The 12164-nt window shown below is 32.6% G+C and overlaps 3 protein-coding genes across 4 annotated transcripts; 1 reads left to right on the plus strand and 2 right to left on the minus strand.

Annotated features, from left to right (window-relative positions):
- Positions 1 to 94: 94 nt before the first annotated feature.
- Positions 95 to 2873, plus strand: Pex16 (peroxisomal biogenesis factor 16). 2 transcript variants are annotated; one of them, XM_025160584.2, is made up of 5 exons: positions 95 to 919; positions 1047 to 1266; positions 1356 to 1468; positions 1542 to 1675; positions 1868 to 2873. In XM_025160584.2, the coding sequence occupies exons 2-5, from the start codon at positions 1149 to 1151 to the stop codon at positions 2565 to 2567; spliced, it is 1065 nt and encodes a 354-aa protein (XP_025016352.1). In that variant the 5' UTR covers positions 95 to 919; positions 1047 to 1148; the 3' UTR covers positions 2568 to 2873. The 2 variants fall into 2 exon arrangements, with proteins under 2 accessions (XP_025016352.1, XP_089122387.1); XM_089266261.1 differs by having other exon boundaries at positions 902 to 1266.
- A 406-nt stretch (positions 2874 to 3279) lies between these two features.
- LOC107361222 (uncharacterized) lies at positions 3280 to 5093 on the minus strand. Its single transcript, XM_015927995.3, has 3 exons — positions 4856 to 5093; positions 4473 to 4743; positions 3280 to 4357 (listed from the first exon to the last, which is right to left on the minus strand). The coding sequence occupies exons 1-3, from the start codon at positions 5000 to 5002 to the stop codon at positions 3525 to 3527; spliced, it is 1251 nt and encodes a 416-aa protein (XP_015783481.2). The 5' UTR covers positions 5003 to 5093; the 3' UTR covers positions 3280 to 3524.
- A 987-nt stretch (positions 5094 to 6080) lies between these two features.
- Positions 6081 to 7730, minus strand: LOC107361221 (H/ACA ribonucleoprotein complex subunit DKC1). Its single transcript, XM_015927994.3, has 3 exons — positions 6618 to 7730; positions 6415 to 6533; positions 6081 to 6328 (listed from the first exon to the last, which is right to left on the minus strand). The coding sequence occupies exons 1-3, from the start codon at positions 7621 to 7623 to the stop codon at positions 6167 to 6169; spliced, it is 1287 nt and encodes a 428-aa protein (XP_015783480.2). The 5' UTR covers positions 7624 to 7730; the 3' UTR covers positions 6081 to 6166.
- Between the last annotated feature and the right edge of the window lie 4434 nt (positions 7731 to 12164).

The following is a 12164-nucleotide window of genomic DNA, read 5'->3' on the forward strand; positions in this document are numbered from 1 at the left end:
GTTTTTACTTGTAATGGAAAGCAATTTGACCATGTTAGCAATTGTTTATCCAATTACATATCCAACAAAGATAGGACAGATCACAGATCACGATAACGTAGATCACAATCTATTTGAAAATTATAAACATAAACAAAAATGTACGCTATGTAGATATACAATGAAGAGTTTAACAGTTGTAAAGGTTAATATACGATTTTAAGCGTTTGATTCGACTAATGTTTAAAGGTTTACTGATTTCAACGCAATAAAAATATTAGGTTGACCGGGATTGAGCGAACCGATTTGAAAGTTATAAAAATTCACACTTTAAGCAGTGTTTTTGCCTGTTCGTCACTTATATTCATATTTATTGGCCATGATTTACAATTTATACTTTCTATGTAATAGTATCACCTATTCATAAACTATTCACCAGTTCAAGCTATTTATCTTGGTTGTAGCTGTATCTGCAAATACAAACTGTAACTGAACAAACATTTAAACCAAGGGAGAAAGCTTTAATTAAATCAAGTAAGAAATACTGTTGCTTAAAGTGTCTAATATTATTTCAAACTATGCTTTGAATGAAGATATTTTCATGTTTTATCAAGCATTAGATAATCTTAGCTACGTAGGGTGTTAATCCAGGGAATATCGTGAAGAACAATAAAATGGTGAATTACAACAAGCCAAATTGACCGCCTTTTAAACCAACGTCTCAACCCCCAATCTGATTAATTTTCCTGTAAAATATTCTTATTTTGATTATTAGTGACAAGAGAGTTGAATATCAACTTGATCTACGGTCATCAGCCTTTCTGTATTCGCTTCATTTTGCCACATTAGTCTGATCATGAAGACTCAAGAGTAAACAGTCTTACTCTTTTTGAAGACACAACTTGTCAGACTACATTTCAACACAAGGAAAATGGTGATGGTAAGTGTTCTTTGCTATGTTTCCAGCTTTCTATCTATCTCTGTTTTGAAAGTGAACTAAATCATCGCCAAGATCAAGCTAAATCAATTGTTTATTTTAATTAATTATATTTTCCTTATGTTTATAGTAACCTGCTCAACTTGACTCAATTTTTGGGTTCTCCAATAAACCAAGGCATTTTCCTTATAGTGACTTGTGTATTATATTTGTATCGGAACATTTATCAACAATGCCTCTGCCCATTGCAATTCAATATCTAGAGAAATACAAATCAATAATTAAAGAAAATCCTTTAATTGCTACCGAAATTGAAAATGTTTTGAGATGGGTCAGCTATTTGGTATCCGGTGAGTTTAAATTTTGTTTCCTTAACCCATTTTGTCTATATATGTTTCTATACTTACACTGTATGTAATATCTCTTTTTTCATCCATAGGTCGATTTAATAATTCTAACATAATCTCAGAGTTGATTTATACTTCTTCATCGTTACTTCAAATTTCAAACGACATCTTACTTAAGAGAGCATTTAATTGGAAATCCAATTTCGTAAGTTTTATAAACATGATAAATGTAAACAAATTTCTGTGTGTCTCATTGTATATTTTCATGTCTTAAACAGAGTGAAGTAGTGGAGAGATTAAAGATCTTTGTCACTATCATTGAATATACTCAAGTTTTCTTTGAAATTAGTGCAAAGAAATTAGCAGGTGAAGCTGGAAAATGGATTACAATCGCTATTATTCAAATTACCAAGTAAGTTGTAATGAGACTGATACCACTATCAATATTTGATTCACTGTCATTTGATGTGACTATATTTGGGATACCCAAAGGCCTAGTATACACATAAATACCTAAATTCAAATATATATATTCCATCCTATCAATGATTTATCGTATATGTGAATATTTTATAAATTATGAATAAAATCTTATCTTCAACAGGACTGTGATAAAACTGATTTTGCTGTTCAAGTACAATGTTGGTATACAACGTCAGATACCCTTTTTGCCTTTGGATAGACAAAGAGATGTTCCATCAAAAGGATATAACCCTCCAACCGTCGAGTCTGAATCTAATTCTGACCAGGCAGCTCCTTCAGCTAGCGAACGAACTGTTGTTACCTTACCTAGATCAGGAAGAGTTATTCGTACATTGGATAGTGCACCACCTCGATCGAAACGAACTTGGGTTCTTCCTTCTGAGAGTTCCTTAATCAACAAGATTTTGGGTAAAGAGGATAAAAATGCTCCACCAACGGAATTAAATGATACCCAAAAATTAGCTGAAGTTCTTCATATAATAAGACCACTTGTCCATTTATCAACGATGAAAACCTTCGGTCAATCATCATGGGCTCCCTACTTAGTCTCTTTTGGAATGGATGTTACAAGTTTAAAACTAATGAGTGCATCTAATACACTTTGGAATACAAGTGAAAGATTGGAACTTAATCAGCGATCTTTTTCAATGTTCCTTTACTTGATGAGATCACCTTTCTATGATAATTATACTAAAGTGCGAATTATCAGAATTCTAACCACTCTATCTGAGAGGATACCTCTTTTCGGATCACTCTTAAAACCCTTCATCCAATACTTACCAGAATGGCAAAGGACATATTTTTACGTTTGGAATGCTTAGTTGGGACAGTACGATATTTTTCACAGTTTTATTATCAACCGGTTGATCAAAAATATGTTAAGTGGTGTAAAAAAAGTCTGTCTCAGAACTGCATGAGTTTCAAGCTTGACTCTATTGGAAGCAACTCTCACACTTTTCTAGTTTCCTTCTGCTAAATGTTAATTCCTCTGTTAATTCTTTCCACCTAACTTATTCTCTTATTATCATTTTATTTCATGGGTATGGCTTTTTGGATAAAGGGCTTCTTTTCTTTCCCATCCAATCTTTTTGTATTTGTAAATAAATCTATAGTCACCTTACCAAAAATTAAGATGGTTCCACTCAACATCAAAATTCTTAAAAAATTTGTCCAGCTTAATCAGTATTGATTCACGATTCAAACTGCTCAAAATTTAATTTAAGCTGTACCATTGATTTTTAGTCAAAATAATTTCAGTCAACTTTCATTACAAACTTGTTAGTTCAATGCGAAAAGCTAAAAATGCTGTTAATTGACGATTTTTTCAATTCTAACTTTATTTTGTACAAATTTAGATTACAAACTCTTCTTCAGAGTCAGAATCGGATTGCATATCAAAACTCTTCCAAAATATATAATGCAGTTAATTGTAAATGACACATGATTTTCAGACAGTCTGAAAATTCTTATTTTTAAAAATTCATATTTTCTCGATAAAAATGTAAATTATCATTTAGAAACGATTTAATCAACTTGATTGACAGTTCCCTTTATTTTAATCAAGAATCTTTACACAAAATTTGTAACAAACAAAAAATGAAAACTTTTAATAATATACAATGATTCTTATGTGACAAATGGTATTGATTAATGAAGAGGAATCGTATTGAATGTAAAAAGTTATATCTATACAAAGCAACCTGCAATGATTAAAAACAGTAAAAATATTTTGATCAAAATGAATTCCGCTAGATAGACGCAGCTCGGAAAACGTATGATTATAAATTGAGCGCATGTTGGGCATTTAAGCCTTGAAAGGATAACCAGCGTGAAGATTCAGCTTCATCAGCAGGTAAATAACCAGGTACTTTTTCATTATAATTAGAGGTATCTTCAGATTCAAATCCTCTAATCAGAGGAGCTAAATGACTAATTGGTCGCGATCTCATTTTCTGATTGAATGGTGTGTTAACATAATTGAGGAGATTGTTTGACCCGCCAAGTTGACTTCCAACGGCATCCATCATATTTGGTAAAAGTGGCATTTTGCTTATTGATTTCATTATTAGGTAAGGAACAGCAACAAGTGACTTTGTTTGCTTGTTGTAAAAATAAATTGGCGAAACAGACATTTGGAGTGTTGGCATTGATTCCGAAATCAATTGATGAACAGATAGTTTGTGGTGCAAGTCTTTCTTGTGCTGTTGTTGTTGTTTATTGACTTCAGAAGCTAATAAATCTGATGGAATAGATGAAGAGAAGGAGGATGAGGAAGGATTTGTTGGTGCTGCTGGAGTTGATGGTGAAACAGAAGGTACACTTGGTATTCCTTCAACTTCACGGTGAATGTTTTGAAGAGAAGGAAGTTTAGGTAAAGATGACATTGTTGTTGGAGAAGCTGTTGTTGTAGTTGTGGTCGAAGTGGTGGTTGTTGATGAGGCTGATGTGGTCTCTGGTGGTGAACTGGTTGTAGTACTTGTGACTGGAATCTCTGTTACATCTTCATCTTCTTCTTCATCTTCTTCGATTTGTGTTAACCTTTCTGGTTTTTGTTCAACCATTTCATTTTCCTGTCGATGATTTTGGAGCAAATTTTTCAGCTGAAGTTTGGCTAGAATCGTAAAAAATAGAAATTTAATATTTTAACAAACAATCGAAACGATCAAATTGAATTCCTTTTCAGTCAAAGCTGCATAGAGCTTAACTGAGTTTACAATTAGACTAACCTTTACTTTCTTGCAAATTGTCTTCACCCTTTAAAATTACATCAGCTGGATTAGATGAAGATACAGAAGGCTCAGCAGGTTTGCTATTAGAGGAGAAAGCATAATTACGGCCGAGATAGTCCATCATACGAAAAGCATCGGAATTGCGATATCCATAAACACCTTTCATGCGATTCCAATTAGAATCTTGTTGATCATTTCGAAAGTTACGATTTTCATCAAAACCAGTTTCTACTTCATCATTGAAACGATAAGGTGTAGGGTAGTTTTGCTAAACCAGAATGTTGAAATGATAAATAAAATAATTTCAATGAATCGAACAATTTGATTGTTAATATTTGCGTCAAAAAAAGTAGAGAAAACAGTAAACAAAAGACTCTTACCTTTGACTCATGAAGTTTATCATCTTTACGGGCGTAAACAGCATTGCCTATGATTGAGCAGAGAAACAATACTTGTATTGTTGATTTAGGAATACTTTCAGTATCAATCAGTGAGTTTTTACTTGGAATGGAAATTAATTTGACCATTTTAGCAATAGATAATCCAATATGATATCCGAAAAGATAGATCACAGAGCACAAACTGTTTGAAAATTATATTAAACACAAACGAAGAATGGACGGTTTGTGGATATAAGATGATCAGTTTAACAGTTCAAGAGTTAAAATCAAAATTTATGCGAGTGATTTGAATGGAGTTTAAAGGTATACTGATTTCAACGCAATAAAGTAAAATCTTTATAAACTTAGCCAGTAAATATTTACTCAGTCTATATTACAATTGAATTTCTCTAAAAAGGTTAAAAATTAAAAGGTAAACTCCTTTTAATGGTTATAACTTAAAGGTAACCAAATTGTCCAGTTCAGAAATAGTTGTACAAATATTTAAATCTATTCTTTATTAATCTATTCGACTTCATTGTTAATCCAGTTTAGAGGAAGAAAAATAGATGATCAACTTTATCTATTCCAAGCGATCTATAATTGAAGTAGAGTTAAGTTTAAATTATCTCCACCCTCAATGAACTATTTGTTGATTAACATTGTACATAGCAGCTTTTCAATGCTGCTTATATTTTCCACCATCATTATTAAACAATATTGTATTGAGTTAGTAAAAATTGTAAATAATTTCCGTAAGAAGACAAAAGCCAGAAGAAAGTGATTTTAATATAAGATTATGATGATGATTATTATTATTAAAGGTGGAGGAGAAGAAAGAAAGAGGCTGATGATAATGATAGACTATCCGGATAACAATGAATTTGAAAGTGTCATAATCGCCATCTTCATTTTGGGTTATATTTCACTTACTAACCATCATTACCATGATATACATTTAATATATTTTATGTATTTTCGGTTTATCATCAGATGGTGGTTAAAGTGGTTAAAGTGCTGCTTGTTTATCAAAAACCTTAATGATTCCAGATCGAGTTTACTGGTAAAAAGGTTATTGTATTTCGGACCAAAATTCACTATCTATCATAAACTTAGCTTAACTTGACTCATCACCGAGAAAGTGAAAATGAAACAAAGTAACAATTATTTAAGTTGATAATCGATAAACCGTTCGCTGTTTTTACAATGGTTATTAATCGTCAGATTTGTTGATCAGAATGTCATATTTTATTAGTTATGATGGCTTTATAAAAAACTAATGATGTCAAAGTTTAATATCACATTTGGTATCTAACTGGGTTCCATTTTTACTGAAGTGTCCATCTTATCAGAATCTCCAACTGTTTGTCCATAATGATCATAAGTTTTTTGCCAATCTTTAGGTGTTTTATCATTTGGTTTTCCTTTGCTATCCAATAAACCTTCTTTGATCATTTTCTTTTTCAATGTAGCCTGAAATAAAGAATCAAAATAAATAAAATCATTATTAACAATTGTTTGCATGCAAATTCATTGACATTTAGAAGCATAATACTTACATTAGGTCCTAAGCCCCATCTCCTAGGATAAAGATCTCGTTCCATGACGACTCTTTTGATTTTGGCGACAACTCCATGATCACAACTAGCAATCGTAGATGTAGTCATAAGAGCGATAGCTGAAAAGAAAAAGCAAATGATTAATTTGAGTTCAGGCCAGTTCAGGTGTAAATCATATTTATAAAAGTCAATAAGCAATATACCTATACAAATAGCTTCTCCTTTAGTAGTAAGAATAACAATTTCTGCACCAATTTCAATTCCATCATCATATCTTAAAACTCCTGGTAACATAATCTTCGCTCCATAACATATGGCGTTGACAGATGAATCTTTCATTATGATTCTTTTATGAGAAGTTAACAAAGCTTCTAGCGGCTGGATAACTCTTCTAAGATATGTTTCATCGTTATGATTTTCGTATAACCATTGAGCATCTAGAATATCGTGCATAGTCACTAGATTATCATATTCTGTCACTATTCCTGACCTTATTCGTCTCAATTCAATCATTTGACCACCAGTTCCCAAAACAAGTCCAATGTGAACACAAAGAGTTCTGATGTAGGTACCAGCTTCACAACTTATGGAAATAACACCGATTCCTTTATCGTTGTTAAATTCCAACAATTTACTTTCATAAATCGTCCTCACTCTAAGTTGTCGTTTAACAGCACTGATTAATGGTGGTCTCTGGAAAAGTGCACCAGTTAAAGTTTCAACAGCAGAGAGAACTTTCTTTTCATTTTCAACAGGAGCATGTAATCGGAATATTCCGACATATTCTTTTCCAGCACCTTGTTGAGATTTAACAAGTCTAGTGGCTCTTTCAATGCACACAATAAGGCAGCCAGTAACTTTTGGGTCTAAAGTACCCGAATGTCCAGTTTTACTAACTTTTAGGATTCTTTTAATCCAAGCAACAACTTCATGTGAAGATGGATTGGATGGTTTATCCAGGTTGATAAAACCTGATTTTACATATTCATTGATATCACGTTTGTATGGTGAACATCCATTAGGCAGTGGAGTGAAATGATTACATCGTACGTTTAGCTTTGAAAAGTTTTTCAGCAGCAAAGGCCAGGAATCATCATTAACTACATCACCTGTTGGCTTCAAAACAAAATCACTTTCTTGTTTTCCAGCATCAGACTTTCTACTTTTTTTCTTTGATTTTTTTTCTTTAACAGGAGAGGTAGTTTCCATAATTAACACAATGATATATAAGAAATGTATTTAAGAAACTGCAAAATAAAGTTTAATTTAAACTAAACATTGAATTTGTATTTTTTACTTGAACACAAGAAAACCATGCTTCACACACATGTCTTTTGCATGCGTGTCTATGGACTTTTGTAGCCCGCCATCTTTGAATATTGTTTTGCGTTTTATCTTTAGTATCGAGATACTACAGTAGTTTGACAGGTAAATGTGACATTTCTGTTTGACAGATAATCATTGAGTATCTGGACCTTCTAAATGTGATAAATGCGATAAATGGGACATAAAAACAGAGTCCATTTTGTCAATATAAAAATTTCTCTGGTGAAAAGTTATTTAGAAAATCGTAGTCGCAGTTGAAACTTCAATCGCCTTTTGTTAAGCTGTTGAGACAGATTTTTTTCATGAAACTCAATTTATTGATTTAACTTTTGATGGTCAACCAGAAAATGTTCTTATTTTGAAAAATATCATTTTCTGTTTCTGTAAAACAGACCAAGTTAGCATTTCAATAGAAACGAATGCATCCTGTAATCTTGAGAGTCTGAGAGCTGAAACTTATGATTTGTCCATAAAAATTGTTGACTCACACCATGGACCGAATACTTTTTTCGATTTATCAATAGTTCTCTTTATTTTGACCATTGGGCTTAAAACTTTAAACCTCAATATTTCGAGAATGGCAAATGGCAGAACACTAAGCATTCTTTCATCAATTTGATTCTTCATTAATTAATAATTTAATTCAATTTACAAACTTTCCATCAACACATGGATTGGGTCATGATTTTTGGGTTGTAAATGTGTAAGCAACAACTTATTTAACAAACAAAACTCACCTCAACCCATTTCTCGGTAAATAATCCAATTTTCTGGTTAAACTTACAAATGAAATGCAAAGAGTGATGCCAAAGACGCGTTAAGAGTTTAGACTAAATGGATTTGAAGAGACATGAAAAGTGAGTCTATTGGCACCATCAAGTTATTAATCCGATGATTAGTTTTCTAGAAAATTGAGGTCAAAGTTGAAACTTCGATCGCCATTTGTGCAGTTGTGTGACTAGATTTTTTCATGAAACTCATTTCGAAGATTTAAATTTTGATGGTTACCCAGAAAATGAACTTATTTCGTGAAATACCATCTTCTGCTTTCAGATAAACAGATCAGTTCGATTTTTAGTTAAACCTGTCGCATTCAGTGACCACAATAAATAAGAAGCTTAAACTTGTTATTGGTACATTAAAAATGTTTGCACACATCATGGATTAAATACACTCTATCAAAAAAGTTTATCCCATTCAATTTTCAATCAAATTTTTTTAATAAAAGTTAGACAATTAGGGTTTTTTATATTGCAAAATTTAAATTTAATTTCAAATTAAACTTTTCAATAAACAAAAGGTCTTTCGACAAATGCATTTGACTAGAATCGAAGTAAGAAAAATTTAACATTAATGCTATTATAAAAAAAGTTTATCCCATTTGCTAATAACTTTGAAACTACAATCAATAATCAATTGATCCACCTTTATTTTGAATGACCTTAATCATCCGATCTTTCATTGACGAAACCAACTTTTTCAACAAATCAGCAGGAATATTATTCCAGCAATCAACAACAGCAATCTTTAGTTCATTTATTGTTTTGAATTGCCGTCCCTGAGCGTAAACCTTTCGGGTAAGATAGCCCCATAGATTCTCAATAGGGTTGAGGTCAGGTGAGCAAGCAGGCCACTGCAAAGTTTGAACTCCATTTGCTTCTAACCAACTTTTAGTGGATTGAGATGCATGGATTGGTGCATTGTCCTGTTGAAAAATGTATCCAGATTCAGTGATTAGAGGTGCAGATGGTAGTAAAAACTCTCCAAGAAGATCCTGATAATCGTTGGAATTCATTTTGATTTTGCAAAAGGCCAAATCAGTCTTTCCATTTGCAGCAAACGCTCCCCAAACCATCAATCCACCACCTCCACCTTGTCTTCTGCTAAAAATCTGCCTTTCTTTCCTGATATCATACCAGAAGCATCTGATTCCATCAGGTCCATCTAAATTCCATTTCTTTTCATCACTCCAGATGATATTAGCCCATTGATCATCAGTCAATGAAACCATTTGTTTTGCAAAAGCAAGCCTTGCATCTCGATGTCTTTTCGTTAGCACTGGCTTGGATTTATGCTTGCCGAATCGAGTTGTTGGGTCAGATACAAGCCTATTGTAAACTGTCATAGGAGTGCACTGCAAATCAAGCTCATTAGCAATCTTTACCACGCTCAATCGATCTTTCTTGGCCAACTTTACAATCTCTCGATCCTCTCTCGGTGTTGTTACTTTTGGTCTTCCAGACCTTTTGGCTTTTTGGTGATTTTCCGAGCACTTCAGAACTTTTCCCACTGTGGATCTATCACGATTAACAGCTTCAGCGATCTTGGCGAGTGTCCAGGTTGGATAAATCCGACGTAATCTGAAAATTTGAGATCTTTCACTCTCAGTTATCTCTGAAGCTTTAGGCATTTCTGAAAAGGTGGAAAAGTTATTCATTTGGTCACACTAAATAAGCCATAAGCTAAAAAATCTTACCTTTTTTTTGACCTGAGAACACTTAAGATTCGAAGGGGATAAACTTTTTTTATGATAACTTTTAAGTTTTGAGTTGATTGATTGATAAATTTATTGACTGAACAATTAACAAAATTTCTATCTTTACTTATGAAAAACAATGCTGCAGGGAATTAGTTTCCATAGTTAATTCCCTTAACTAGCCTCTGAAATAGCCGCCATCGATAAAAAATTGAATGGGATAAACTTTTTTTATGCACTGTAGTTTTTCCAATCAATCAACAGTTCTGTTGATTTTGGCCATTTGCCTGCAAAGTTTGAGCCTCGATATTTCGAGAATGGCATCACTTGCAATCATCATTCTTCGACTAAACATTAGATTTCAGTGTCGGCTATAGCATAGTAAGGATAAATACCAAATTAAATCTTGCTGTCTCTTAAGAAGCGCGTATAACTGCGTTCACTGCAAGTTTTGTTTTCATATTGCATGTAATGCAGTTAAAAAGACACAGTTGTAGCATTTATACACAAAATGACACAAATACTGAAAAAGAAATGAGCTGAAACGGGTAAGAATAAATTCCTTGCAAGTTTAGACTCTGTAAGTTTGTTAAGAAATAAGAACTGAGCTGATTGGTACTATTAGACATTTCATCCGAAGAACAATTTTCGAGAAAATCGAGTTTGAAGTTGAAACTTCGATCGCTTTTTCTGCAGTTGTGAGGTCAGATCTTTTCAAGAGACTCATTTTGAAGATGTAACTTTTGGTGGTTAACCAGAAAGTGAACTCATTTTGAGGAATAACATTTTCTGTTTTCAGATAAACAGATCAGTTCGAAGTTTAGTTAAACCTGTCGCATTCAATGACCACAAGAAATAGAGAGCTCAAACTTGTTATTAATACATTAAAATGGTTTGCACACATTATGGCTTAAATAGTTTTTCCGATTTATCAATAGTTGTGTTGATTTTGCCCATTGGCCTGAAAAGTTTGAGCCTCGATATTTCACGAATGGCATAACTTAAAAGCATCATCCTTTAACCAAACATTAGATTGCATTATGGACTATAATTTGATGTGATATTAAATTATTCAAGATATTACGAAAAAAGTTATAGCATTGTATAATTTATGTTATCCTATTTGAAACTTGCTTTATGAAGTTTATTGGTTATGCAAACACAAATCTTATGTGCTAGAAGAAACTCATCATTATTGAAATAGCTCAGATTTGCATAGATTTTTATTCATACTACAGTTATAGTTCATAGTAAAATCTAATGTCCAGCCGAAGAATGATGATTATAAGTGATGCCATTCTCGAAATATCGAGGCTCAAACTTTTCATGCCAATAGCCAAAATCACCAGAACTGTTGATGAATCAGACAAACTATTACATGCATAATGTGCGCAAACAATTTTGATGTACTTATAACAAGTTTGAGCTTCTTATTTATTGTGGTTATTGAATGCGACAGGTTTAACTAAAAATCGAACTGATCTGTTTATCTGAAAACAGAAAGTATTATTTCTAGAAATAAGTTCATTTTCTGGTTAACCATCAAAATTTAAATCTTCAGAATGAGTTTCATGAAAAAATCTAGTCACACAACTACACAAAAGGCGATCGAAGTTTCAACTTTGAACTCGATTTTCTGGACAAATGTCGATCAGAGAAGTTTTAAAATCACACAAACGGACTCAGTTCTCATTTCTCAACAAACTAACAGACTCTAAATTTGCAAGAAATTTATTTTTACCCGTTTTTGTTCGTTTTTAACTGTTTCTTTTTCAGTATTTGTGTCAATTTGTGCACAAATGTTACAACTGTGTCTTTTTAACTGCATAACATGCAATATGAAAACAAAACTTGCAATGAACGCATTTATACGCGCTTCTTAAGCGACAGCAAGATTTAATTTGGTATTTATCCTTACTATGCTATAGCCTACACTCCAATCTAATGT

This window comes from Tetranychus urticae, chromosome 1 (assembly GCF_039701765.1).
Source record: "Tetranychus urticae isolate SD_2017Ah chromosome 1, NJAU_TeUrti_SD_1.0, whole genome shotgun sequence".
Classification (NCBI taxonomy): Eukaryota; Metazoa; Arthropoda; class Arachnida; order Trombidiformes; family Tetranychidae; genus Tetranychus; species Tetranychus urticae.

What these genes read in the sequence shown, in the direction of transcription:
- LOC107361221 (XM_015927994.3), bottom strand. Translation starts at nt 7,623, where the DNA reads ATGGAAACTACCTCTCCTGTTAAAGAAAAAAAATCAAAGAAAAAAAGT. An exon ending in AGGAGAAGCTATTTGTATAG is followed by an intron (nt 6,534 to 6,617) that starts GTATATTGCTTA and finishes TTTTCTTTTCAG; the next exon opens with CTATCGCTCTTATGACTACA. An exon ending in GATGGGGCTTAGGACCTAAT is followed by an intron (nt 6,329 to 6,414) that starts GTAAGTATTATG and finishes TCTTTATTTCAG; the next exon opens with GCTACATTGAAAAAGAAAAT.
- Pex16 (XM_025160584.2), top strand. Translation starts at nt 1,149, where the DNA reads ATGCCTCTGCCCATTGCAATTCAATATCTAGAGAAATACAAATCAATA. An exon ending in TTAATTGGAAATCCAATTTC is followed by an intron (nt 1,469 to 1,541) that starts GTAAGTTTTATA and finishes TGTCTTAAACAG; the next exon opens with AGTGAAGTAGTGGAGAGATT. An exon ending in GCTATTATTCAAATTACCAA is followed by an intron (nt 1,676 to 1,867) that starts GTAAGTTGTAAT and finishes TATCTTCAACAG; the next exon opens with GACTGTGATAAAACTGATTT.
- LOC107361222 (XM_015927995.3), bottom strand. Translation starts at nt 5,002, where the DNA reads ATGGTCAAATTAATTTCCATTCCAAGTAAAAACTCACTGATTGATACT. An exon ending in ATAAACTTCATGAGTCAAAG is followed by an intron (nt 4,744 to 4,855) that starts GTAAGAGTCTTT and finishes ATTCTGGTTTAG; the next exon opens with CAAAACTACCCTACACCTTA. An exon ending in CAATTTGCAAGAAAGTAAAG is followed by an intron (nt 4,358 to 4,472) that starts GTTAGTCTAATT and finishes TTACGATTCTAG; the next exon opens with CCAAACTTCAGCTGAAAAAT.